This window comes from Drosophila suzukii, chromosome 2L, assembly GCF_043229965.1.
Source record: "Drosophila suzukii chromosome 2L, CBGP_Dsuzu_IsoJpt1.0, whole genome shotgun sequence".
NCBI lineage: Eukaryota > Metazoa > Arthropoda > Insecta > Diptera > Drosophilidae > Drosophila > Drosophila suzukii.
This window is the reverse complement of record NC_092080.1, coordinates 12,741,524-12,768,119: the sequence shown is the minus strand read 5'-3', so window position 1 is coordinate 12,768,119 and position 26,596 is coordinate 12,741,524. Positions and strand designations below refer to the sequence as shown.

The 26,596-nt window shown below is 37.2% G+C and overlaps 3 protein-coding genes across 6 annotated transcripts; 2 read left to right on the top strand and 1 right to left on the bottom strand.

Annotated features, from left to right (window-relative positions):
* The first annotated feature begins 24 nt into the window (after positions 1-24).
* Dif (Dorsal-related immunity factor) lies at positions 25-23,401 on the top strand. Of its 4 annotated transcripts, XM_017079843.4 has the most exons (7): positions 5,939-6,446; positions 15,483-15,533; positions 16,789-17,382; positions 17,807-18,189; positions 18,965-19,040; positions 21,245-21,352; positions 22,294-23,401. In XM_017079843.4, exons 2-7 carry the CDS (start codon positions 15,503-15,505, stop codon positions 23,127-23,129), a joined length of 2,028 nt encoding a protein of 675 aa, XP_016935332.3. In that variant the 5' UTR covers positions 5,939-6,446; positions 15,483-15,502; the 3' UTR covers positions 23,130-23,401. The 4 variants fall into 4 exon arrangements, with proteins under 4 accessions (XP_016935318.3, XP_016935310.3, XP_016935332.3 ...); XM_017079829.4 differs by lacking the exons at positions 5,939-6,446; positions 21,245-21,352; positions 22,294-23,401 and adding an exon at positions 25-323 and having other exon boundaries at positions 18,965-21,227; XM_017079821.4 differs by lacking the exons at positions 21,245-21,352; positions 22,294-23,401 and having other exon boundaries at positions 5,933-6,446; positions 18,965-21,227.
* On the bottom strand, positions 23,123-26,196 carry LOC108013860 (putative E3 ubiquitin-protein ligase UBR7). Its single transcript, XM_017079856.4, has 2 exons — positions 25,245-26,196; positions 23,123-23,864 (listed from the first exon to the last, which is right to left on the bottom strand). Exons 1-2 carry the CDS (start codon positions 26,068-26,070, stop codon positions 23,488-23,490), a joined length of 1,203 nt encoding a protein of 400 aa, XP_016935345.3. The 5' UTR covers positions 26,071-26,196; the 3' UTR covers positions 23,123-23,487.
* Rsph9 (Radial spoke head protein 9) lies at positions 24,049-25,074 on the top strand. The gene is made up of 2 exons (XM_017079869.4): positions 24,049-24,477; positions 24,540-25,074. The coding sequence occupies exons 1-2, from the start codon at positions 24,130-24,132 to the stop codon at positions 25,035-25,037; spliced, it is 846 nt and encodes a 281-aa protein (XP_016935358.2). The 5' UTR covers positions 24,049-24,129; the 3' UTR covers positions 25,038-25,074.
* Positions 26,197-26,596: the final 400 nt, after the last annotated feature.

Below are 26,596 nucleotides of genomic sequence, written 5' to 3'. Positions count from 1 at the left end.
TTAACGGTTCGTCGCTGCTGGCAAACGGTTCTTGGCCTCCTCAAAAAATCCATCTTACAAATTTAAAAAGAAAAATTACGAATTTCGAACAAGTAACGTCCAATTAATTCCGAAATATTCTCATAAAACTCTTGAAAAATTAATCTAAATAAATTAATTTACCGAATCGAAAACAAAAGTGCTTCAGTATATCAGTGAGTGTGTGTGTGTGTGATATAACGAAAAATATCCAAACGAACTATAAAATTTGAAAATCTAAACTAAATATCGAAATTCAAACAGAGCATATTGAATTATTGCCACGGCTGGAAATTCTGATTTAGGTGAGTTCTGCCTATAAATAATCTTGTGCTGTTCGATTACAAAATTCCGATTTGTTTATAAATAATTAAGAGCGCATTCGCCCAAGCCAGAACATCAATGAAATTGGGTTTATCCCAGAAGACCCATTAAAGCCCAAACAGGTCTCCGGGGGGATCTTACTCATGTTTGATCGCAGTTCCCAGGTGCTTACGTCTTGGGAAAAAAGTTACTTAATTACAAAAATTAAATCATCACTCGATCATTTACCATATCAACGTCATATTCTGGTGACCTGTTTTGCGGTTAAGACTGGAACCCTGTTAAAGCCAATCAAATAATACTGACGTGTTAACTGGAATCAAGCTAGTACTAAACGGCGCGCGCCTCTTTTTCCGAGAATTTGTGATGTTTTATTATTTAGAAATGTGCTTGAATTCCATATTATTCCAGGAAAGTAACTGCATTATTGAGGGGTAAAAAGTGAACCATTTTTGTTGTGGAACTGGCATTTGAAATCCGATTATCCTATAAATAGATAATATGTATTACCGAGAAGCATTTGTAAAATGTAAGTTGTTCTGGTATAATGATTTAATTGAGATTTGGTGCTATGTATTATTTATGTTCTAGAGTCAAATTACAACACCGAGAAAAAAGTAAAGACATGCTAAAAAACTTTTCTTTAACCGTAGTGAAACAAAAAATATGTTGCAACAAATAAAAAATTTTAAGTTTGTAAAAAATACTCTCTTAAATTTATGTTGGCTTAAACAAAAGAACCTGATTTAAGAAATAATTGTATTCTCACCTGTTTTTGATTGAAAGTGTTTTATCATGTTTTTTTATCAGGTAAATTTTGTTTACCTATCGCAGTGTTAAATTCTTTCAGTTCCAAAGATCACATTTCGTTGAATAAAGCTCATTATGAAAATTTCGCTACTTAAACGACACCAGCCATAAAGCTGACCTTTGAACAATAAATTCACATTCCTCGATCGGAATAAAAGCAAATAATAGTAAACTTTGCAACTGCAGTTGAGGATTCGTTTCCAGTTTCAGTTCTAGTGAGAAATGCCAATAGGTTTTAATCCCCAGTCCGCCCACTCGTTTCTCTGGCCTCACAAATTGCTGACACATTAATTAATTAAGAATGTTTGCGCTGTATCTTGTTGTTTTTCTGTAGCTGCGTCTTCGCGAAGTTGTTTTTTATTCTCTAAAAGCAAAACAAAATTGCCGTCTATCTCCATTTGTGTAAAGGTTACCTAAACTTGTGAAATGCTGGAGTCAGTGGCTTCGAGACTTGGGATCAGACAACCTTGATATGGTCAAAGTAAAAAGCGTACACAAAGAAAAATAAGAAATTGAATTTTTAGTTAAAGATTGTGTGAAAAAAATAGAGATGTCAGGCTTCTTTACACATGACCTAACCTAACAATTTTTAAAAGTTTTTCAAAGATGTTAAAACTCAATTTTTGGAGATGTTTTTGAATGAAAAAATATCCAAATATAGTTACAAATAATTATATAGATTTGTTTTTCCTTATTGCGAATTTTAAAATGTTTTTAATATCCGAAATATATATTTATATGTTTAGTTTTGATGTATTATATTGTATGATAGTGGTTTAATACAAAATAGTCTGATTGATTAAAATTAATGGAACATTAGAAATCTAAAATTGTTGTGCAATACATGTAGGGTATGTATTATTAGTCTCAATTTTTTTTTAACAGTGTAAGAAATGCAACACTCACTACAGCCACATCATTGGTAACAAAAGCTCCACATTGCATGCGGAACTCCAGCGCTTTATAAACAACTCCTGCAGTTACCGATTATGTAATGCGGCAATGCAAAGTGACTGGGAAACTGGAATGGCAACCCTGCCCCCGTACCACCAAGTCCCCAAAATTTCCCACTCTCCGGAGTTGATGATCGACGTAGAGCTCTCTGGAGCAATTTTGCTCTCAGCAGATTTCCGCATGGGCAAACACCACAACACACACGTTATAAGGCCCCAATTGAAAGTAATGGTGTGCGCGGGTTACAATTGTGTTTGGTTAGCCACATCCATTTCATATTCGAATGTATGTATATAGGTGAGGTGATGATTCATCTGTGATTCGGGGAATCCAAAAGCCAATCAAGTGCTGCAAAACCAAAAACCAAGACAAGGCAGACGGACAGGTTTTTTTTACCACCTCTACGTTTTCTTTTTGTATGTCACGCCAAAAATTGCCGAAATCGTAGAGTATGTTCTCGGATAAGCTTATTAACTTATTAAGCTGAAAGCAAACTCATTTAAAATAATACAAATTTATAATTTTCTTAATTTTAAAAGGATTATGGTTTTAAATTTATTTATTTATTTTCGGAACTCTAAATATCTGAGTATAACTGCCCCTTCTATGTAGTACGTTTGCTCATAACACTATGTATATCAATCAGAAGCCGATAAATCTCGCCCTTATATGGAAATCTTTAAGAAATCATTATCAGAATACCTTATCAGTAAACGATGTCTTATTATTATTATTTTTTTTCTAATTGAACTTTGAGCTGTGACGTACCTATTTTTCTTGATGTTTCATCTACAATTGTTTAATGTTTTCATAAATATTTAACCCCTGAGGGGCAATTATAGTGTTTGCGGGAGGGCATTTGGATTCGACGAAGTGAGCTGAGTCATTTTTTATCATGTTTTTCTGTTGGGCAAACATTTTGAGTTCGTTAAAAAAATTGCTGCTTGTGTTATTGATACGCTTCCCCGCCATCCGCTTCTTTCTCTTATCACCATTGTACCCCAGCCGAATGTCTTGAATGTTAATGCTCTAAGCGCTGTGTTTTTCTGCCTCTTTTGAGGGCGGCGGCGACCTTTCAGTTGGACTCCATCATTGCAAGAAACTTAATATTTGAAAGGGACTAATTTTATTAGAAATTGTTTATAAAACAAATACAAACATAGTATCTATAACTCATTTTTGTTCATTCATACTCAGAAAGATATATTCAACAATAAAAAATATTTATCAGTAACATATTGCTTACAAAGACCATAAAATATATATAGCCTATATTATCTTGTTGCTTATAAAGACTCCATTGATATAACTTTAAGGGCCAGTTTCTGATGTTCTTGCTAACATTTGATCTTCTTGTTCCTAGGCCATATTTCTTAACATTTTAATTTATTTTATATTTGTTTTTTTTATTAATATACTTTTAAAACTATGCATTTGCTTAGAAATAATACATTTTTCTTCACAAACGGATTATATGTAGTATGTAGTATGTATTGATTAGTTTTATTTTAATTTAGCTAAAAGGTGATTTTTTTATAAAATGCAAGTTTCAATTTTATGATTTAATATAAAAATTTAAATATTTAATATTTTTATTTTTGTTTTTCTTTTTAAAAATGTAATATATTTCTTTCAGCGTACAAAAGTTGGCCTTAAACTGGCGCTGACTGAAGAGGAGCAATAAAAGCGGCAGCAACAACAAGTGGTTGCTCAACTATGCGCTCCACTGTTACGCCCCTCCTCCTCCCCCTTTCTACCCAACCGACCCCCGATTTCTTTGGGGCTTGGCTTTGTTTGTCTGCAGTTCCTCTCTCTCCCTCTCCCTCTCTCTTAGTCTTTCTCTTTAGCAATGTCCCGCTTACGCGTGTAACCTTGAATCACACATGTGCCAGAATTGCAGGGGGGCGGCTTGGGTGAAGAGTAAGGTGGATGTGGTCGCTGTGTCTTTGACTTCTCCCGCTCTTTGTCTTCTTCTTTGGCGAGCGCATAAAACAAGCTCTATAAAGAGATTCAGATTTCTGTGACGTCTTTGTTGAGTTGGAGTAGCTCCTACGTCATGGGATATTCACCATATACGCATTGGATTCTCTTAGCTGCACAGATCGCTTTTGATTTATTTTCTATTGTGCCAATTTGGTGGTCAAAAATAGGTATTTTTTTAGTTCCGCCCATTTAAAAAAGGTAAAAGTAAAATAAAAGTCATGTTACCAACAAATTTCCTTTCAAAAAGTTCAGCAATTTCTATGACTCATAGTATATCAACTGCTATATCAATGTTAATTGATATATCTTAAAGTTCCATTTAAAATTTTAACATATCTTTTACCCGTTTTTATGCAGTAAACATAATTATTTTATGTCTTTGGTTAGGGACATGTAACTAAAGCTTAATTTAAGTTCGCCCGTAAATTTTACAATACAGCCGAACATTATACAAATAATAAGCGTAAAAAAATAGCTTGAATATTTATAAAAAAAATACATTCGAAATTATAAATTAAACTAAAAGTAAAACATTTAAAAGAAAAGAAATACATTTTTGTTGCAAACTATTTTTCTTAAATATAGATAAATAAAATACACAACAAGGGGCGAATATTTTCAGTTAACAATTAAAATATATATAAAAAAACGTATTTGCATTATTTTTTTGCAAGTCATCATTTTTTTTGTTTTTAATCCCATATAGACATAAATCGTCGCGGCATATTGACTCACAAAATGCATTTTCGGCACAGACCAACCCACGCTGCATGGAAACTTTGTTTTTAGTTCAGAAATCCGTGGGCCAACAGAAATAAATTTCACTATTTTCATTCAAGCACAACAATAATGAAATATTTCTACCCGATTGGCAATGTTAACTGCAAATATTTTCCCCCTTTACGTTTTGGCCTGCACTTGTGTTTATTTAAACGACTAAAATCTGTCGATTGAACAGAAGCCAAAAATTGAGTTAATAACTCAGTTCGACCTTAGATGCTGGCAAATATCTATGTATTTTTTGGGTTTTTGTGTGCTTGTGTGAATTAGCAACGTTATATGGATTTTATAATTTACATTTGCCGAGGGTCACGATAGATTCAGGTCTGTCAATTCCGGGGAAAATCAATAACAATATTCAGCTGTCATACCTACATATATTTAATAAATAGATCCATTGTTATGCATCTGGTGAAAATCGAATGTTTATTTTTCGGGCTTTGGATCCATGAAACTAAAATGAATCACTGGCGATATGCTTTCTTCTGATCCTTAAGAATCTTTTTGATCTTAATTAGGCTGAAAACGTGAACATTTTTTAAATATTTAAAGCATTTCAAGTACTTTTAACGATTTTTGTAAGAAGAATATAGTTAATCTGAAACATCATGTTAAGAATTCCGAATTTTATGGTTTTTACGAACCATTAATAACAATACTTTTTCAATCCCTGCAAAAAATAAACATTTTTTAAAGGAATCAATGTTTATTTTTAGACGAAATTGGAACACCTGCAGAGTGTTATAAAAATCTCAGCACTTTTCCAAATCCACTTAAAAATCTATAACCTTTCTGCGCACAGTTACGTCAGAATCGCGATCGAAAAATAAAAATATAAAAGAAAACAATACGCACAACGGAAATAAAAATAAATAAAGGAAAATTGAAGCAGGATGGAAAACTGGGAGCAAACCATCACCAGCGATTGTCGATAGTACAATTTCTTTATCACGTATACGTATCAAGTATACGTACCGAGTGCAGGCGATCGTCAAGAGCGAACAGCTGAGAGAAACAACCGAGCCAAAGCTCTCTTCCTATCAAGAGCGAACCGTACCGCTCAGTTTCAATCTGAACTTTGCCGCCGACGGACGTGAATTCGAACCGCCGACTTAGGCATATACATATAACGCATATTGTGCAAGTCGCACGCGACTATATAATCGCCAAAGTATTGGTTAATTATACCAAACACGACAACTACAAAGTGAACTACAGATGTGTGCATAAATCAATGTCCGCTCTAAACAGGCGGCTGCAGTGCCAATAAAAAATAAATATATTATATATAATATATATATATGAAGCTTGCTGGAGCAACTTTTGTTTTTGTTTTTAATTTCTTCATCCATTTTTGGCGCGCCTTTTGTGAGTGAACCGCGCGCGATAAGTCGTACAAACCAATAAACAAACAAAAAAAAATAACAAGGGAGTTATAAAAAATCAAATTTAATCAATTACACGTGCTGACACAAAGAGATAATTCGATTATTGTCTCGTCGAGTGCATGCGGATCAAATAACGAAATTCAATCAGAAAGTAATAAAATTGTTTTGCAGCTTACCACTCCATAAAAGGTTAGCGAAAATAAATTAGCTGAAAACAAAGTCAGATAGTCTAAGGCGCAGTTTGTAAAGTCCCCCTGTCTACTAGAAACTTGGGTACAGCCTGCTCCCCGTATCAAGTTCGACTGCAATGACACTGCAGGAAATCAACCACGAGCAGCTTAGCAGAATTCATAAATGTTAATCCCAGATACATAAATAAATAGACATTTTTGATGCGGGCAGTAATTATCTAAACGCCACGTGTAATGCAAATTGTACTTATAAATATTTACATTAAAAAAAGAAAAACCATTTCCGGTTTTATTATATATTTTTTTAATTTTTTTACATTTTACTAAACTGTAGGTATATATTTTATACTTTCTGCTTCCTGCTGATTTGAAAAAATGACACATTCTATGAATTAAAATAAAATCAGGAGCCATATTTTGGCCCCAAATGTCAATGTTAATTATTAATATACAATTAGTGATATTTTTGTTGAGACTTAAAAATGATTTCCGTTGGCACAGTATTTTAATTACTTTGACTTCCTGTTGATTTGGAAATTAAATCAAATTAAGAATAATATTTTGACCCCAAAATGCAGAGATATTTTATATGATTTCTGCTTATCAGTAGATACTTATATTTTTGCTAGTGTAATCTCAGTTTTCCAGCTCAGCAAACGTATAATAAATGCAAATAACTCTGAAAACAATGCAGGCGTTCGACTGCGATTTATTAAAAAAGTATATTACTTAGTTGGTATTTATTAGTAAACCATGTGTAGCTTTCCTGTTTGATTTGTCGATTGCAAAAATCATTTACATACTGGTTCAAATTTCATACTTCTTTGTGTATAACATATATGCCGGAACTGCTCCCTGGAGTAAACATTTCCTCTTAAATGCAATAATGTATGCATTTGTAAACATTATAAGGCTTATCGCGAAAACAACTTTTGCTTATAGTCTTGGGATGTATACTTTATATATTTACAAGCTGATGGAGGATAATAATCGCTACCAAACCAATTTTAATTTATATTTCTTATCACTTAAGCAGATCAGTTCAAGAGGAAAGTTCTTGGCAACGAAAAACTCAATGACCAAGATTTCAGTATCCAAAAAAAAAAAAAACCTAGCCAAATGCAAATATTTACGTTAACGAAATGTAAATATTTTTACAAATGAAATCGGCAGGGGAAAAAGTTTATAAAAATTTGCGGCGGCATCTGGAAGATTTCGTTTATTTCATTTGTAATCAAAGGAATATACAACCTGAACCGGCAACTGGAACTGCAATCGAAAGGCACAAAATGCCATAAGGTCTTAAAGTCTTTTGCCTTATCCGCACGCACACATTCAAGCAGTTGGCCAGTTCTGAACCCATAAAAATAGAATGAAATGGAACAGTCATGGTCAAAACTTACTTAAATATCGATTTATCTGCAGTCAGCCAGAAGCTATCTAGCATGAACTCGGCGATGAACCGATGGCCAAAAGGCAATGGAATTGTTTTCGGCAATTGTTGAAAGCGAAACACAAACAAAGCCCACACTTTTCACACCTTTTGGTCCATGTGTGTGCGTTTGCTTACATACAAAATAAAGTCGCAGTCATGCAAAAAGCTATAACTTTGCCATTTGTATTAAGCAGACTTGTTTCCAATTGAAAGTTATTGTGAATTAAATGCCAGCGGCAAAAGTAAGGTCATAGGTTGTATCTAGAGTGTGGATGTGCGTTGATCGAAAGGTGGGGCTATTTTGCAAAAGAATTCTGAAAGAACCAGCTGGTACCCTAAGAACCATCTGATTTATTCAATTTTTTACACATTTTAAAAATAGGTATTTTGAATTGATTTTGAAAGCATAAGATGATTAACAGCTGTTGCCAAATAGTTATTACACCAATAATAAATGGTGGTTTATCATAGATTGATTCTTTTCGTATTCCTATCTATATAAATTCATTATTTATTCAAAAATATAAGCCTTACATTTTTCAACATAGGAATTTAACATTTATTCATAAACTCAATTACATTTACTTAACATGTTAACTACATTTTCTTTATTATTTTAAAAGTACATTTTGTTTAAGCTACTATTTAATATTATTAAAAAATCTGCAATCGCATAATTTATATATAAACAAGTAGCTTGACTTGAACTTTCTTTAATTAACTGATTAGCTGTAATCAGCAAGTAAAAATTCCCCAGAGGTCTTCATATTGTTCGAGTTTTTCTGATAACCCCACGCAAGAATATATATTTAATTGTATAAATTTTTCGATTTTTCCGCTTGAACAACAGTTAACTAAACTTTACAATGATCTGTCACTCACATTTCCACCCCCATTCCGATGGCCAAGTTGCACAAACAATTTCCAATTTCCGCCAACACCCAATTTTCACAAACAATGGAAAAAGCAGAATCCCATTACGCATACGCCATGCTGTACGAAAACTGAATTGATTGAATCGTGAAAAGTTTTATAGCAAAATAATTAAATGCTGCGGTTCCTTCCAATTTTCAGTCATCGCGTGTCGGTCGTTTTTCTTGGCCAAAGCCGAATGTATGTACGAACGTTTTTGTCTTGGCCATTAGAATGGAAATCGCTCCGACGCCTGGCTAAATGAGGTCTGGTGAGCTGTGTGGTAAACTGTGGTGCGATGTGGTCTGGTTCGGCATTCTGTGGAATGCTTTGGGTTACTCGGGCATTATTTACTTGACTGCAAAAATGCTTCCTTTGATTTCCGTGAAAGGCCATGAAAATCGATTGCCTGTATAATTTCGCCCGCTGTAATGGCTGCTGATGAGCGAAGCCAAGCCAAATGTAAGCGAATTAATTGCCTTTTAATTAGTTTAACACATTAACAGTTTTCAGGTGTCACGGCACACCAAACATTCTAGCAATACTCATTTGAAAAAAATTGCAAACAAACTCAAACGACTCTTTACGATCGTCATTATAAATAAACACCGTCGGAAATCGTATTTTGAGTTTATGGTTTCGGTCGTGTTACTGACTCACAAATGCGTACAAATATAGAAAAGGTTATCGAAAAAGTGACACAAAGTCTATTTCTTGCCGCAACTGTAGCTTAGAAATATCTCTTTCTCGCTTGCCCTAATTTTGTTCATAATTAGCTGGGGATTACCCATTGATAAAGCTTATCAAAAGGCAGCTAAGCCACTGTGGCACGTGCCCTCAGAAACTGAAATCCCTTTGAGCTTTTGTCAGTAATAACAATTTGTTTCTTGGCAAGTGTTTCAGCTATCAGAACAATAAACAATTTAATAACTTTTGTCATGAAAAAGTATAAGATGATTAAAAAATTTGCCCGAACACTAAAATATATGAAAACAGGAAGTAAAAGAACATTTTTTATACACTATGTCTAAAAAGTTTTTTATACAAAAAATGTCCAAAGTGATTAAAGACCATATATTTTGAACAACATTTTAAAACTATTTCCTTGTTAAATAAATATTATCAATACACAAAGAGAAATATTCAATTACATTGTTCTTGAAATGAGAACATTCGTTCTTAAAAATCGTGTAAACCGTGTTATCAATTCATATAAGAACTTTATATAGCGTATAATAATATCATTATTTAAGAAAGATTTATTTGTTTTGCAAGCTGCCTTTAAAAACCTGGTTTAAATTATCAAGTAGAAGTATATTATTATATATGTGAAAAATATGTAAAGTCAATTCTCTGTTGTCCGTCATCTGTTGATGATTATATTACAAATTCACTAGTAAATTACTTATTTCTTACAACACATTTTGGCACCTGAAGAAGTGCAATATAAATAGAATGCTCCACCAGCATTTATTTGAGCTAGCAACAAATTCAATCGATTGTGACATCAGCAACTTTCGGATTTAGGAGTAAACAAACATTAGTTATTTATATATGCAGTGCATATAGAAAGCCAAATGGATATCCTGCAAGTGACAGCGGGGGCATGGTCGTTGAAGGACTTTGTCAAAGAACTAGAGGAAAATCATAATTTCCAACGCTTATTGATTTTCCCGGGGGGCAGGGTTTCACTTCGCCCGAGACCATATTTCTTATTTTATTTTTTTTTGAATGTTCGACGACAGGCGGAATTTGTTGGGTGAAACTTTTTATTTGAATTTAATTTTTGTGCACATACCGAAAATAATTCAGGGCACTCAGGACACTGGCAGGACCAGGCACGCACACATGTCGACTGGAGCACTTGAGGTGCCAAATGGGAAAAGTGGGCGAATGTGGGGATGGATTGGGGCCAGTTGTCTGTGTTTGATGTAGAATTTGGTGTGTGCGACTGGGTGTGATTAGGCCATCAGTGTGTGTGTGAATTTCGGCCTTCTAGCCATTCCATCTCATCATATTCAGGGTACCTCTGCTGCCCATTCCATTATTTTCTTCTATTTAGCTGTGTGTTTATTTTCGGTTCAGAACGCGATTTTCCAATCGATTGGGCACGTGACAAGGCTCTAGCCAGCTAGCTACTGAAATATGTATGTTAGTCACACGGCCAGCTTTTACTTTCCATCACAGAGACGTTTGAGAACCCCAGCGTAATTGGAAACCGACATCTTTTTCATCATTTTTCGATTCCCGTCGTCTATTTCTGACAATATTTAATTATCATTTTTCTTTTACCTAACTCACTTTTTATTCTGCCGGCAACGTCCTTGTTTGCTCTATTTATGCATCAATTTGTAGCCCTGATTTATGCCACCAAAATTTTTTCTAACCCTCCATTCATCTCTGCCCAGCCAACTTAAGCCTAAATGCGAATTAAATTTGTGCGTGCTGTTGTTTTTTTTTTCTTTTTTGCTGAGAGTTGGTAGCCCGTGCTGTCTTAAAGTATTATACAGCTTAAGTTATGCTCGAATGGAGAGACTCTGGCAAAGAAAGTAACTTGGGGCTAGACAGGGAAAGTGGTGTGAGAAGGTCCTGAAGGAGGGGAGGACCTATGGAGATGAACCAAGCAATTACGCTCTTTAGAAACTTCTTTGCTTTTGGGGCACTTAATGAAATTTAAAAGAATTAATCCGAGGAGCCTTCTGAAACGCAAGCGGAATATTGACATTTAAAACGAAGTATTTTAATTTCCGGTTAAGGTATTGGGAATAAAACGATTTCCGTTTACTTCTTCCGTATTTGTTAAAAATTTGATTAAATAAAAGAAATTTTGTAAATCAAAAATTTATTAGATACCATTGGCTTGACCAAACCAAAAACATCTCCAAATAAATTAAATTGAATTAAATATAATATTTAAATAAATTAAAACTTAAAATGCCTAATAAACATGGTTTCAATAAAAGTTTTCTTTCAAGAACTATCTTTACATTTAAATAAAATTATCCCTTTTCTAAATTTCGGTAAAAGGTCTAATGGACATGCTTAAAATTTTATATTAACATACATTGTGCCGGATTAGAGCCAATTAGCTGCCCCATTAGTGGGTTTTGCTATTTTAAGAACTTTTACCCGCAAGCCACTAATGACTGTCAGGACTACAAGTGTGGGAAGGGCTTAGATAACATACCTTTATGCCGATTTGTATAGAGACATCCTAAAAATAGTGAAATGCGTAGTGTACCTCAAGGAAAGTCTTAAGAAAGTAGAAAGTTGCTTGGCAACCAACATAGTTAAGCAGTTTTTTCTTTCATATTGTGTGTGTTACACTTGAGTTGCTTTATTATTTATGCCCATGAGCAGGACAATCGATACGGTTCAACTTTTCGCTACCCCCTTTGCATAAAAATTTAAACGGTGCCGCAGAAACTGTCCTTTTACCCCACCGTAAGGATATCCTTAATGCCCGTCCTGCTGCCCACTGTGTGTGTGTGGGTGTGTGTAATTCTGTGTGTAGAAGAGATTAGCGAGTTAGGAAAAGCGATGCGGCTGCTGTCAGAGGCAGTTAAGCCGCAGCTAGCGCCAAATACTTAAAAGTTTCCTGATGTCATTTGTCCCCACGTTGCCTTCTACACTATAAAAAATTCAATTTAATTTCATGCACTAATATTATAAACTGCATAATACATGGCAAATCCTTTTAAATACTTTGAAAAGGCACTTTATTGAAATTGTACAATAAAGAATTGGTATTAAAAATTAAAAATAATACTATGCCTAATTTAAAAGGATTAGATATTAAAAGATATCTCATTCTATAATATAATTTCACAATGAAAAACTTGTATTAATAAAAATAAATCTTAATATTAAAACGTAAAATAATATTAAAAAAAAATGTTCGGTAAATCAATATATACAAATTTAAAAAAAATGATGATTGTGTCTAAAATATCTGACTGTATTTTAAAAAATGTTGATAAATCTAGCATTCTCAAAACATTTCACTTTTAATATATGGTTTTTAAGATTGAAATAAGCTGCACTTACCAGTGTTATAAATGTTTTCAAACTAAAGCCGGTATTTAAAAACTGTACACTTCTTGTTGATGCATAAAAAGAATTTTAAAATTTAAGAAAAGGTTTAGTACACATACCAGAGAATGTTTATGCTGGTATTGCATATACCAGAAGAAGATTTTTTTTTGTTTCAAGAGTTTAACAGTGGACCAAAAATATAAATTTTTATAAAATACTGAATATTTCTTTGTTCAATTTTTTTCTTTTGGACCATGCTGCCAACACATCGACCCACATTTGCTTATTACACAGCTCAGATGTTCGACACACGTGAAGGGGGGTTGGTCGTTGGGGGGCTGAAAAGTGAGTTTTTAGGGGATGGGGAGGTGGACCCATAAGCGTCATGCGGTACGTAAACAAAACCGTAGGATCTGTCTTCACCAAGAAGGTGTGAGTGTAAACGAGTGGTGTGAATTGCAAAAGAACCAAAACAAAAACAAAAGCAAAAAACACAATGACAGCAACAACAGCCGCAAATCCAGTGGCGGACAAATTGTTTTTGCAAGGCTATAAAAGTAAACAAAATTAACATATGCAAATTTATCAAGCCCCCACGTGTGTGTGAATGTCTTTGTATAAGAAAAAATTTTGGTGCCAGCACAGAAACTAAATAATTGGAAATGATTATGATTTAAATAAAATTGTTTATATTGCTTACTACAATAAGCGTAACATAATAATAAACAAGTAATAATAAAAAAGGGGAAACAAAAATTTGTACAAAAAATATTTTAATATTTAATATTATTATTTATTTATTTATTATATTAAATTAATATATATATTTATTTATATTAAATATTTAATAATATTTAGTATTAATGATTTATTTATTCTGAATGCCAAATCACAAATTCTTTATATCTTGTTCTTTAATTTTTGTAAACAGTAATACTTTTACTACCATACCAACTTAAACGTAAAATATTATTAGATTATCTTATGTTTTTAAAATAATGGTTACAAGTACTTAAAGTACTAATCCTTTTTCATATAATAATAATATATATTAATACGTAATATCGCTCCTATTTTTCTAACAAATGTATTTTATAACCTGAAAAATATTTTTCTGTGTGCTGTTTTTGCATGTGTGGGCTCGACGCCAACGTTTGGCATTTAGACAAATAGGCTGTCTGAGGCGTTGACTTCTTGCTGGATTTTATCTCTCAGTGCTCGAGTGTGTGTGTGCTCTTCTTTTGTTGAAAAGTTGAGTTATGTACAAAAAATGCAAAATACTTTTGGCATATGTTGACTGCAGTTGCGGAAAAGAGACCGAAATTGGGAAACGTGTCTCAGGGAGTGACTTGTTTGGCCTTTTTATGGCTACGACTATTAAATACACATTACACCGACATTGTTATTATCCCCTACAAGCGACTAACAATGATAACCTTGATCGATGCGCCAGTAGTCGGTATTTGAATACGTACTTATATAACAAGGGAAGGACGAAGAGTGGGCCAAAGGAAATCGTTAGGAGCAAAGCCATATGTTTGCCTTTATTATAAGAAAAGACGATGAAATAAGGACGGCTTACAAGGTCTATACAAATATTTACGGCACTCTATCAATTTAAAATGGCAGCAAATATGGAAAATAAGCAGCAGAACACCAAGAAAACTAAGAAAATTAACATAGAATCTCAATTGGGCTAAGTTATTGATTACAGTTAATATAAATGTTTCATTTTAAACAAAGATAGTTGATACGAACCGATAACTGTAATATGATGATTTATTTACCATAAATTACTGTATATTTTATAAACTAAAATTCCTTAAATTATAAATACCTTGAGCTTATAAGTTTAATAAAACTGGCTAAAGTGGAATTCGAAACATCTATTTCCCGACGCTTAGTTTCCTAAAAAGTTACAAGTCGCCCATTGATAGCCCTATCACAAAATCGGCATTCAATGTCTTTTTCAGAGATTCCCCAGTAACACCGTTTGTAGATTATCACCAGACCACAAACGATTTTCTTATCAACTACCTTTTGGGAAAAAAATATATTGATAAGAAAAAAATCCCTCGACCGATGGCAATGGGGTTTTTCGACCTTATAAATCAGATCATGATTTGGTTTCGAATATCCCACTGTACTTTGGCCCTTGCGAAATATTTGGGAGTTTACCAACCTCAATAAACTTCAAGTACTTATTAGTACAAGTGGGATTTGCGGAACTTAGATAAGCGACTTAATCTACCTATCAAGAATTGTACAATTGTATTCTGTCTATTTCAACGATTCGAAAGTAATTCGAATGATTAAATATGAGTGTATTTTGATACAGATTTTCATAAACCTATTACGCTGTTAATCATAAAATAAACTGCTAGTGAATGTGGCTATAAAATTTACAGGATGGCGCATTTGTTAGGGATTGTAATCAATTTTAAAAGTATACAAAACAATTTGCATTTTTACACTGCATACTGAAAACCACAGATGATGGAATACATCAAGTTGTAAAAATCCATCAAATTAAATTTTACAGGCAGGGGGAAAAGGCTACATACAAACCAAAAACGAATAATCTATCATTGTATACATTACCTACCTATATGCGAAAAGTTAATGACAATCTATCATTGCTTTAATTTTCAGGCAATCAACAGTGAAATCCAATGTTTGAGGAGGAGGCTTTTGGCGATTTACGTATGTATAAACAGCCATCAATTTATGGCACATACTAACCCCAATTAATATTAACATAGCCCCATAGAACGAGCGAAATCCCATGTCTTGTTGATTAAAAAAGAGCCAGAGCTCTGGTTAATGAATAATCTGTGGTCATAAGTCAATCGACTATGCGCTTAATTAGGCCGGCCAGAAAGCATAAGATTTGTGGGGGAATTTTTAGTGGCTAATTGAACATTGTTATGGCTCTTGCCCCGGCTATAGACGTTGGTGTTGGTGTTGCCGTTGCCATATGAACAAAATTCCAACGGCAGCAACAACAAATACATCGGACCAAAGTGGCATAATAATCTGGCAAATTGCTGCGCAACTTTTGACGTCAGAACTCGTCATCGCATAGTCGACATCTGGCAAAAACAAAGTTCAAATGGAATTGAAGAAGGAAGCCTTCCAGCCTTCACCCTTTGGCAAAAAAACAATGGCAACCTAATGCCAACCATATATGCATGGTGCGTATCTGATGGATAGAAAATTATCCGAGCACACGCACTTTTCCATTTTCCATATTCATCGAGCTGGGAAAATTATGTAATGTTTGATAGATCGTTGGCCTTATAAATCATTTTTGGAAATTTATTTAGGTATTTTAGGCGTCCTATACATTTTTAAAGGGGCATTACTCCTATTTTAATACGAGTACTGCATATATATTTCTTAAAGATGATAGTCAAGTTTAAAAAACTTAAACTAGCATATGAGTTTGTAGTGCTAGCTAAGAGGCCTTCGAAAAAACCACTAAAGATTTGCTTTTAAAGAAATCAACGTTGAAGGTAAATAATTAGATTTAAATCTAAAATTAAATTATTTCATGTTAATTGTAAATATATATTTATATAAATCCTCCTTTTTTGAGTAAATATGTATTATTAATATAAGATAGTTAGTGTGTTAAGTTACAACTTAATACAGCGGACAACAAAATTGATTTATTTAGTAGGAAGCAAGAAACTGTTGTTTCTAATAAATGAAAGTAACATTTAATTTTCTTCAAGAATATGCTCCTACATAATATTCCGTACTTCATACGTTTCCATTTCTTAAAGGAGTAGCCCCACTACTCCCATAACTGTCAGAGGAAATGCGTTCGCACGGGTACTCCATTTAATCTTGGGGGTATTTTGAGCTTCCTTTTCTAGTTCCCTTCTTTAACCTAAGCTAAATTGTTTCTGGCACTCTGACTTATTGATTTTCATATAATACTTACCTTCCCCAGAGGAAATTATCAATGCCAGCATGGAGTTGAACGGTGGCGCCACCGGAGGAGGCAGGGTGGGAGGAGCTGGAGGCGGGGGTGCTGCACAGCACATATTATCGCAATCGACTTCCTTGCCGGTAATGCCCTCTCACCTGCCGCTCCACCTGCAGAACCAGAATCAGAATATGAATCAGAATCTGCCCAAGCCAAGTGCTAAAAGTGGACCTTACCTACGAATCGTGGAGGAGCCGACGAACCATATAATCCGCTTTCGCTATAAGTGCGAGGGTCGTACCGCCGGTTCCATTCCGGGCATGAACTCCAGTGCGGAAACGGGCAAAACCTTTCCCACCATCGAGGTCTGCAACTACGATGGTCCAGTCATCATAGTGGTGTCCTGTGTCACCAGTGACGAACCCTATCGCCAACATCCTCACTGGCTGGTCAGCAAGGAGGAGGCGGATGCCTGCAAGTCGGGCATCTACCAGAAGAAATTGCCTCCAGAGGAGCGACGACTGGTGCTCCAGAAAGTGGGCATACAGTGCGCCAAGAAGCTGGAGATGCGCGATTCGCTGGTGGAAAGAGAGAAAAGGAACGTAGATCCCTTTAACGGTGAGTCACCTCAGGAATATGTTAAGTTCTAATAGCTTCAAAAAAGGAAACAAATTGGTTTAAGAAAGATTGAGTTTTAATCAAATTCTACCGGTTTCGATTCAGTTTCAATTCAATTTCCTCTTGAAAAATCAAGAATGTAAAGTTCTTGAATTTATTGTTCCTTAACTTTCTAAGTGTAAGTTTTGTTTGTGAGTCACCTCAAGAAAATGTTACGTTAGGTTAAAAAAAAAATTAAAAATAAAATGATTCCAGATAACATATCACACCGGTTTCGATTTCCTTTCGAGTCAATTTACTCTTGTAAAATCAAGAATGCCAAGGTCTTGATTATATAACTCCTTAGTTTTCTAATTGTTCATTTTCATTCTTTTATCTCTTAACTCCGATATTAAATCCTTTTCTGTTTGTACCTTTCTTTCAGCCAAATTCGATCACAAAGACCAAGTCGACAAGATCAACCGGTACGAGTTGCGCCTTTGCTACCAGGCCTTCATCACGGTGGGTAACTCCAAAGTGCCCCTGGACCCCATCGTATCCTCCCCGATTTACGGCAAGAGCAACGAGCTGACCATCACCCGGCTGTGCAGCTGCTCGGCCACAGTCACCGGCGGAAGCGAGATCATCATGCTGTGCGAAAAGATCGCCAAGGACGACATCGAGGTGCGATTCTACGAGACGGACAGGGACGGACGGGAGACGTGGTTTGCCAACGCGGAGTTCCAGCCCACGGACGTATTCAAGCAGATGGCCATCGCCTTCAAGACGCCTCGCTACAGGAACACAGAGATCACGCAAAGTGTCAATGTAAGTAATTTGAAAATTACTTTTTTATTATTACCGGTAAATTAATTGTAATATTTGTTTTAAAGCTTTGGTACCCCTTTTTCATGTAGATGAAAACTAGATAGAAAGTGCATGTCAAGCAATAATTAAAAATGTGTATTTAATATTAGATTACCTATACAAACTTAATTGTTTTTTGTTATTTTTGTGATATACCGGTTTTTGTAACCTGTTGTATTCATAGAACTAGAATGTATTTCTAGCAAACTCTAGGTCAGGTTTTCCCATACTTTAGATTTAGAGTTAATATTTAGTCGGCTTAAAAGTATATAAATGATTAATTATTTAATTAGTTTAATTATTATTGTGACGGGGAAGAAGATATAAAAATATAGAATAAAAGATTTCGAATTTGCACAAAAACGAATTAAAAGTCAAATCGAATTTCTCGAAAAGAAAACCCACGACAAGCCTGATAATGTATTCTGTAAAGTTCGTGAAAGTGTTGAATATCAAAAATCAATTATTTACAAGATAAATTTTAATCCGACATTGACACAAAGGGGATTTTCTTTAACATCAAGTCATTTGACAACTTAATCAATCTATCAATAAAGGGATCATCTTGAGTCGTTATACCTTTAAATCTGAGTCGTTATATCTTTTAATCTAATAGAACTTTTCTAGATTCACATTTATTATTTAAATTAAAAAAAATTTTAAAATAAAGATGGTTTATCTTTTTTAAATTGTTTATTAAAGAATAGTCCATTAACACCGATTTTTTCTCACCCAGGTGGAGCTGAAGCTGGTGCGACCCTCGGATGGAGCGACGAGTGCCCCGCTGCAGTTCGAGTACTACCCAAATCCAGGTACGGTAACCTTTGCCCGGCTACAGCGAAAGCTGAAGCGCCGCCAGGAGCTGGACGTCTTCCAGCAGATACTTTCCCTTGACAGCGAAACCACCGCCACGAAATACTCGTGTCCACCGATGGATCTTGAGGAGGATAACAACACGGTGTCATCCGATGATCAACAGAGTTCCGGAACTCTAAATGAGTTCGAGATAGCGGTTAAGAAGCTGCAAATGCGTCATCGGGGTGAATCGCACGAAATGGATGGTAACACGGTCACTGAGTACACGGATAACGATAACGAACCCGACATGGAAATCGAGCTGGAAGTTCCTCAATTGTTGCCCCAATTGGCGGACGACTGCACCCAGACATCCACGCCCATGGATGAGATACTGCAGCATCCTCAGTTGCAATCGCGTCCCCTGACCAATGTGGACAAAATCACCGAGTGGATGAAGAGCAGCGAGTTTGAGAGAACCGATAGCTTGACTGTGGAGAACGGGGATACCCTATCCCTTTCGAATAGCACGGCCCAAACGGCTTTTACCAATGTTAGCAGCTTGACGGCCAATACGACCATAACGAACCAGCTGGAGGAGGAGGCCCAGGGTCTTGAGGCCAATGGTTCTCGCAGGGATACCCTCGAGAATCCCGCCGTGAAGGAGCTGCCGGATAACGAAAAGGAACCGGAAATGGTTTCAGCCAGTGCCCAGGCCTCTGTGGACCTGGATGAGAACTTCGATGAGACAGCCACGTATACGAGTCTGAAGATAGCCTTTAATAATCCCATACATATAGGTCTGCCCAAAGAGAACAAGCTGGGAGTCCAGGTTTATCCACCCACTAATCCGTTTGGTCAGTTAGATGATGACGAGCTGGTGGTACTAACAAATCCGCCAGCACCCAAGATACAAGTGAATGCTGCTCAGACCCCGGCCACGCCCCCCTGTTCACCGCCCCTGCCGTTGCCACCCCGAACTCCCTCACCCGTTCCCGACCAAAGATTACCACCCCTGCCACCGAAACCGCAAAGGAACTCCCAGGATCTGAGTATTGTTAGTGATTCTATATCAGTTAGCCGCTCGAGAAATGGCAGCTTGAGTTCCAATAGGACCACACCATCTCCCATCATTATAATGCGAACCCCCGATCAAAGTCCCACCAAAAGGCAACCCACCCCAAGTGCTTCGCCCAAGAAGCGGCAGGGATTCTTTTCGAGATTCTTCTCGCGTCGAAGGAGTAGGGCTGACGACGAAGAATCCCAGACACCCGGCGGCAGTCCCAATAAACAGCTACCTAGTGGATCCAAGGCCACCACACCCACTGGCAGTCGAGAGCCCAGTGTGGCCCACTTTTCTCTAGGAGATCCCAACCGCAGCTCCACGCGGTCCATGCAACCGCCGGGAAGAAACGAGGGTAGAAATGGCAAGCCAGTGGGTCGAAGTTCAAGTAGTGTATCGGGTAAAAGACCCGCCCACCTGGATGCGGATGTGATTTACATCCCACTGAAGGGAGGCGATAGCGAGAACAGTTTGCTTCGACCGGAGAACTACTCGACTGCCAGTACTTTAAGCTACGGACGACCGCTGGACAGGAAAACCCTGAGCACTCTGCAACTGGCGGATATTCCCATAAATGATGGCAACATGGAGTTGATAGCCATTGCCGACAGGCAGAGTATTAAGAATCTATGCGAGGGCGCCTACGGTGTGGTCCTGGATCCCAGTGTGGATCTCTCAGAGGCGGAACATTTTGCTCTGTACACCAGCAAAAGTCCGGAGCCGCCATTTGGTGGCGAGATAGAAAATGGAGCAGCAGGTGGTTCGGCAGCGGGCGTAGTGGATACCACGGATTTTCTCAGTGCGGATGAAATAGCTCGACGGTTGGCGGAGGCAAATGGCTTGGAGTAGAAATGGGAGTGATGAAAGGGTTACGGAAAACTGATTTGAGAGCTCAAGGTTTTTTTTTTTAATTTTGCAAGACATTTATCCAGTGAAACGATACCAATAAAACTGTATTTATCTTAAAGAGCCATCAAATCAGTTAACCGAAACCTTGACATTAGTTAGTCAAAAACAACTGCACCTGCAAAAATATCTTTTCTAGTCGTTTTCTCTTTCAGTATTAATTATAAATATGTCACAATTTTCTAGATAAGAAATCTCACCGAATGTAATTAATGCTTTTCTAATCGACCAAACATCCGAATATCTTTGTAGACCTCCTAACCCAGCACAATCGTCGCGTGAACACAAAAACGATTGAAAGCCTAAAGCGCAGTCTCATGAGCACTGATTTTTATCCATCCAAGCAGGTTAAAACGTCCAGTAAGTTCCCGAAAATATTTCGCATTTATTACTGGTGCTGGGTCTGGGTTTCATTATATAAGCATTTCATCTATGTAGTTCCTAGCAAAACACATTCTTCACGCCAAAACATACTCATTTCTCGAATGTCATTTTGAATAGCGAAAATTTTTGGTGAAAATACACAAATTCATATACAGTACAGGATTAAATACCATGTGGACCAATGGATAAAGACGTTGTCCGTCTCAGAATTGTTGGAAAATGTTTAACTGTTGTCAAAAAATAGTTGATATATACATATAGGACGTTTGAATTGAAAATATCTGTTCTACCCACTCTTAATGTATTGAAATTTGATGAATAAAAGTTTTTTGGGAAAAGCCGTTGATATCAAATGTAATTGTTATATTTTTAGAAATCTTCCAAAATTAGTTTAAATACCCTTGCCTTCTAAAAAATACAATAAAATATACATTATTCAAATTTTTATTTTTAATTGGTTTAAAAGATTACTTTTGTCCGCTAACAATATTTAATTGTAAAATACAAAGTATTTTCCTACGTCTTTTTCTTCACTAAATATATTTATAATTTGTAGTTTTTTACTTATATATCCTTTCAAAAAGAAAACAAATTGATGGCAAAAGTTTTAAATAGGCGTGACAAGGGTATTTACAACTTCGGACCACCGATGTTGTGTCTCTCCTTCCAATTTTTTGTCTAGTTTCCAAGCTCCTTTTTTCCCAAAGTTGGACATCAAATAATGTAAGTTGATATTGCCTGCTTGATGTTGTGGTTTGCTGTTGTCCTTTTTGAGTTTCCGCAAATTGCTTTAGTTTCACCTCAGTTTCGCCTCCATTATGTAAATGCTTTATGTGGTTTACTGTTGCGTTTAATTAACGTATAATTTGTTAATACTTAAATCATACGGCTAACACGGTTTTATACAATTTTTCTAGGCCAGTATGCGGTTCCAGCTCCACAAATAACGACCACAGCACCGCAGGCACAAGTGCCTTCGGGCATGCCTATGATGTATCCTGGCGGAAGTCCCAATTTCGTGCATGACATCAAGGTGGAGAACGGATTTATGGATGTGGATAGTCGGAGCAGCCAGTGTCCATCAGTGGAGCACAATTTCGCATCACCTCGGTCCAACGGCAGTACAGTGGACAGCTTTCCGCCGATGCAATTTGGACAGAGCAATAATCATCTGTATCTGCCGGAGACATCAAACTTCTCAATCAATTTCGCATCGCCTCGCTCCAACTGCAGTACAGTGGATAGCATTCCGCCAATGCAAATCGGGCAGAATAATAATACTCCATATCTGCCAGAGATTTCGAGCTTTCCAATTAATGGCTGTAGTCCAACGCATTTCAGTGGTGGCTCCATGATTCCAATTAACAATAATAATAATAATAACAACAACTTGATGAATGATTTCTTGAGTCAGAAAATGAGTGCCATAAGCTTACCGCCACAAGGAAATCTGGACATAAAACAGGGATTCCCACAGACTCAGCAGTTCCCGCCTCAATCGCAGCCAGAGCAGCTTCAATATGTGCCCCAAACACAGCCAGAACAAGCTCATTACCCGCAGCAACAGAACCAACAGCAGCAGCAGGAGGATCCTCAGCTAGATGCACCCATCCAATCGTTCAGCGATCTAATCTCCAGCAGCATAGGAATGGCACCCATCGACACCAATGAACTTATCCAGGGCATTGAGGAAGAACTCAACAGAGTGGGAATTTCACCCATGCAAATGAACAACAACTTTGCTAATTACTAATGTACATATATATTCATAAAATATACCAGAAATTAACCAATTAGAGCTATGTAAAATGGTCTCAAGATAGGTTACCATTTCAAGATTAACTTCAAGCCTGTCGTACATAGTTCTACTTCACCGCATTGTACATAAATTTTTTGGCTAAATAGCATTAGAGGGAAATGCGAATCTCATTGCCCGATGCCTTGTTACGATTATTCGTTATTGACAAAAATGTTTTAAAAATGATAATTGTTTATAATAAAATATAACTTAAGAATTTACATGAAGTATGTACGCTTTTTCAATGGGGGGAATGTGGGTAATACTATAATGATTTAGGACCTGTAGTATAATAATTCAGAGAGCTAACTTTTTAGCGACAGAAGTAGGGCTGACCCAGGCTGGCATTATTCTCATTGCGCATGCCGGCGAAGAACCGATTGATGTCCTCCTCGGTGACCACCTTCTTGCTGGCGGCGAATGCCTGCAGGTATTCCTTCAGCTTGTCCTTCATGCGATTGTACTCGGTAATCGCATCGATTTGCTGTGTGCGGTCAATGGAGGCCAGTGCCCGAATGCCTTGCTCATAGCTGGAATTCTCCTCCGCTCGCTTCATGCCACGCTCCTCGTACGTCTTAGCCGAGTCCTCCGCGTCCAGTAGAAACTCCACGCCTAGTTCCTTGTACAGCGACAGGCATTCGGAGCACTGGCAAAGCGATTTGCGCCAGTCATTAGTCCAGAAAGCGGCTCCTTAAAAGAGGAAGGGGACAAATAGTTAGATATGCGTTAATGGTGGGAATTGCAAAAGTTTGTGCCGTTTAATGCGAAGGAACAAAACGAACTGAGGCATTAATAAATCAGAAAGCGGCTTTTTAGGACTTCCAGATATCAACATACATGGTTTGTTTTTTTTTCTTTAGTTTAATCAAGACAGTTTTGAGATTTCTTTTAAATATATTCAACATTTCAAACCCCCTCTTATTTAAACACTACATTTAAATTTCTAAGATCCACTATGAATCTAGAGTACTTTAGCGAGGGCCTGGACTGCCTCATGTACTGCGGCATGAAGCTGTCGCCGGAGCAGCGCATCTTGATTGAAAACTCGCTGATTGCCTTGCAGAATGATAACCGCTTCTCGGGAATGTATCTGTGGGGTCGCATTACGGCCACCAAAAACGATTACTACATTGCCTTTGGCTACACAAACGATTGCCTAAAGGATCGCAAGTATTTCTACAGTCTGGACCAGTTCCAGTGGCAGTTGTTGCCCTTTGTCCAGAGCCCCAAGATCTTTCAGGCCACCATACTGGCAAGGGATCCATTTATAGGAGATCCCAGCCTGATGACCTACGTTAAGCTGGTAAGTTGTTAGTAAACCAATTTTGAAAATCAATCTAAGTTTTCGGTAACCACTGCCCACAGGACCCAACTTTTGACATTGTTGGCAATCAAGTGGCCGGCATCAGTCGCCCTGAAGTGGTCAAACTCAAGGAGGAGGAGAGACTAGCGGCCATTGTGTTTATTATCACCGAGGAGTGTGCCATTTGTCCCCGCGGCGCCTTCTACAAAATGACCGATGGCCGTGTTATACCCAATCAGATGTTCCGGGGCCTAAACGACCTGCAGATCGACAACCAGTCCTATTATCAGCTTTATCGCCTGCCCCGCAACGATCTCAAAGCTAATTTGGCCAAGAGGAGTGATTATAACTATGCCATTGACTTCCTGGACACCATTGACTGCGTAATACCGTTGTGTCAGTCTTTTGCGTTGAATATGCAACGAAACGAGGGTTTGGTGGTGATCAAGTCGTGCCTCTGGCTGGGCATGACATTCTTCCACAAAATCAACTCCCACAAACATGGTTTCCTCTATTTGGGCGATGGCAAGAAGAACTTTGACTTGCTTTTCATGTATTAAGTTTGCTTTTAAATTATAGTTACGGTTGTTTCTTGAAGCATATAATCATGGAGTTTTGTTAGGTGGTCGAAATTAGAAATAAGGACTATATAGGAGCTTTAAAGGTTCAAAGAAATTCCTAATTTTTAAAATACCTAGAGTGGATTACGATAAATTAACCCTGAAGAAGGCATTCTGCTTCTATGAGTATTGAATTATTTATCTCACCCTGGTGTTCCTTGGTAAGTTTTGGACGACGACATTCCTCCAGTTTGGGGCGCTTCTGGCTGGGCTCGTCGTCTTCCGTCTGAGATTCGTTTTCAGGAACCTTAATAATGTCGCAGATGCTGCGGTCCAACTCGTTTTTTAGCTGGCTATCCTCGATCTCTGGCTTGTCCTCCACCACAGGCTGCAGAGCCAGTCCAGTGTAGTCCTTCAGGAAGGGTTTGGCGTCCATGCAGCCATCGCAGATCATTTCGCTGCAGACATCCAGCCACTTCTCGCTGGAACCGGGCGCCATCATGTGCGGCAAGTGGTACCAATCCTCGCAGATGGCACACTGCAGCATCACCTCTTCAACGGTGCGATCGGGATCGGGATATGGACGCTTGCACTTGCAGTACAGCCCCTGGAAGTTCTGGTTATACAGATTGCCCTCGTTGCGGGGCTGAACTCCCTCGACTTGTGGATTCAGAGAGCACTTGCCCAACCGCTGGGTGGGGCAATCGCAACGGAAGTTTCGCTTGGTGTAGAGCTCCACCAGTTCGTGGTGTTCGTGACAGCGATAGGAGCAGGCCAGACAAATCCCAGCGGCCTTGGACAGATCCTCGCGAGCATCGGGGCAACAGGTGAGGCAGGAGTACAGGGCCTGTCGCCCAATGGCGCCTTTGACATACGTGCAAGACTTCTCGTCGGAGGCGCCCAGCACGGCGGCGTATTCGTCCTCCAGTTCTTTCTCCTGCTCAAGGACATCCAGCATCGTTATGGTCGACTGCTCCAGCGGATTGGCCTCCTCGCCATCGGGGACACCAGCTGTGGCACTCAATTCGCTCATTTCAATAGTCTTACAACAAAAAATTTAGCTTGGCTTCGTGTCAATTCCTAAAAAGTGGCGGAATGCGCAGTGTTTGGCGCGGTTGAATGAAAATTGCAAATAATTCAACCACCGAAATATAGAGATGTGTAAAAACAGTTTGTGTTTGCGAGAGCTATCGGCTGCAGAGTTGGCATGTCTTTGTGGATAGATTACAAAAAAGTAGCTAGAATAGCTAGCTGGCTGTATAGCTAGCCAAAAATGCAAAAACACATAATGAACTAAATTACAAAATAAAAAGGTACGTTTTTTAAAATATAATACATAAAACTTTGAACTGAAGGATTTTTTCATAAACACCTGAGAGTTATAATTTGGTTGTACTAAATTCTTTATTCAGAAAAACCTTTTCAATTTTTTTGATTACTTTTGACCTGGCAGTATCAAACTTATTTTAGTTTTTAAATTTTGTTTTATTTAAACAAACATGCTTTATACCTTCATCAAAATTAACTACTTAAATTTTTCTAGCCAATTTTAGCTAGAT

Bases quoted from the DNA above. Each gene is read 5' to 3' on its own strand.
- Rsph9 (XM_017079869.4), top strand. From the start codon at position 24,130: ATGAATCTAGAGTACTTTAGCGAGGGCCTGGACTGCCTCATGTACTGC. The intron at 24,478-24,539 runs GTAAGTTGTTAG...CACTGCCCACAG, and splicing joins TGATGACCTACGTTAAGCTG to GACCCAACTTTTGACATTGT.
- LOC108013860 (XM_017079856.4), bottom strand. From the start codon at position 26,070: ATGAGCGAATTGAGTGCCACAGCTGGTGTCCCCGATGGCGAGGAGGCC. The intron at 23,865-25,244 runs GTGAGATAAATA...TCCTCTTTTAAG, and splicing joins ACTTACCAAGGAACACCAGG to GAGCCGCTTTCTGGACTAAT.
- Dif (XM_017079829.4), top strand. From the start codon at position 15,503: ATGTTTGAGGAGGAGGCTTTTGGCGATTTAC. The intron at 17,383-17,806 runs GTGAGTCACCTC...CCTTTCTTTCAG, and splicing joins GAACGTAGATCCCTTTAACG to CCAAATTCGATCACAAAGAC. The intron at 18,190-18,964 runs GTAAGTAATTTG...TTTCTCACCCAG, and splicing joins AGATCACGCAAAGTGTCAAT to GTGGAGCTGAAGCTGGTGCG.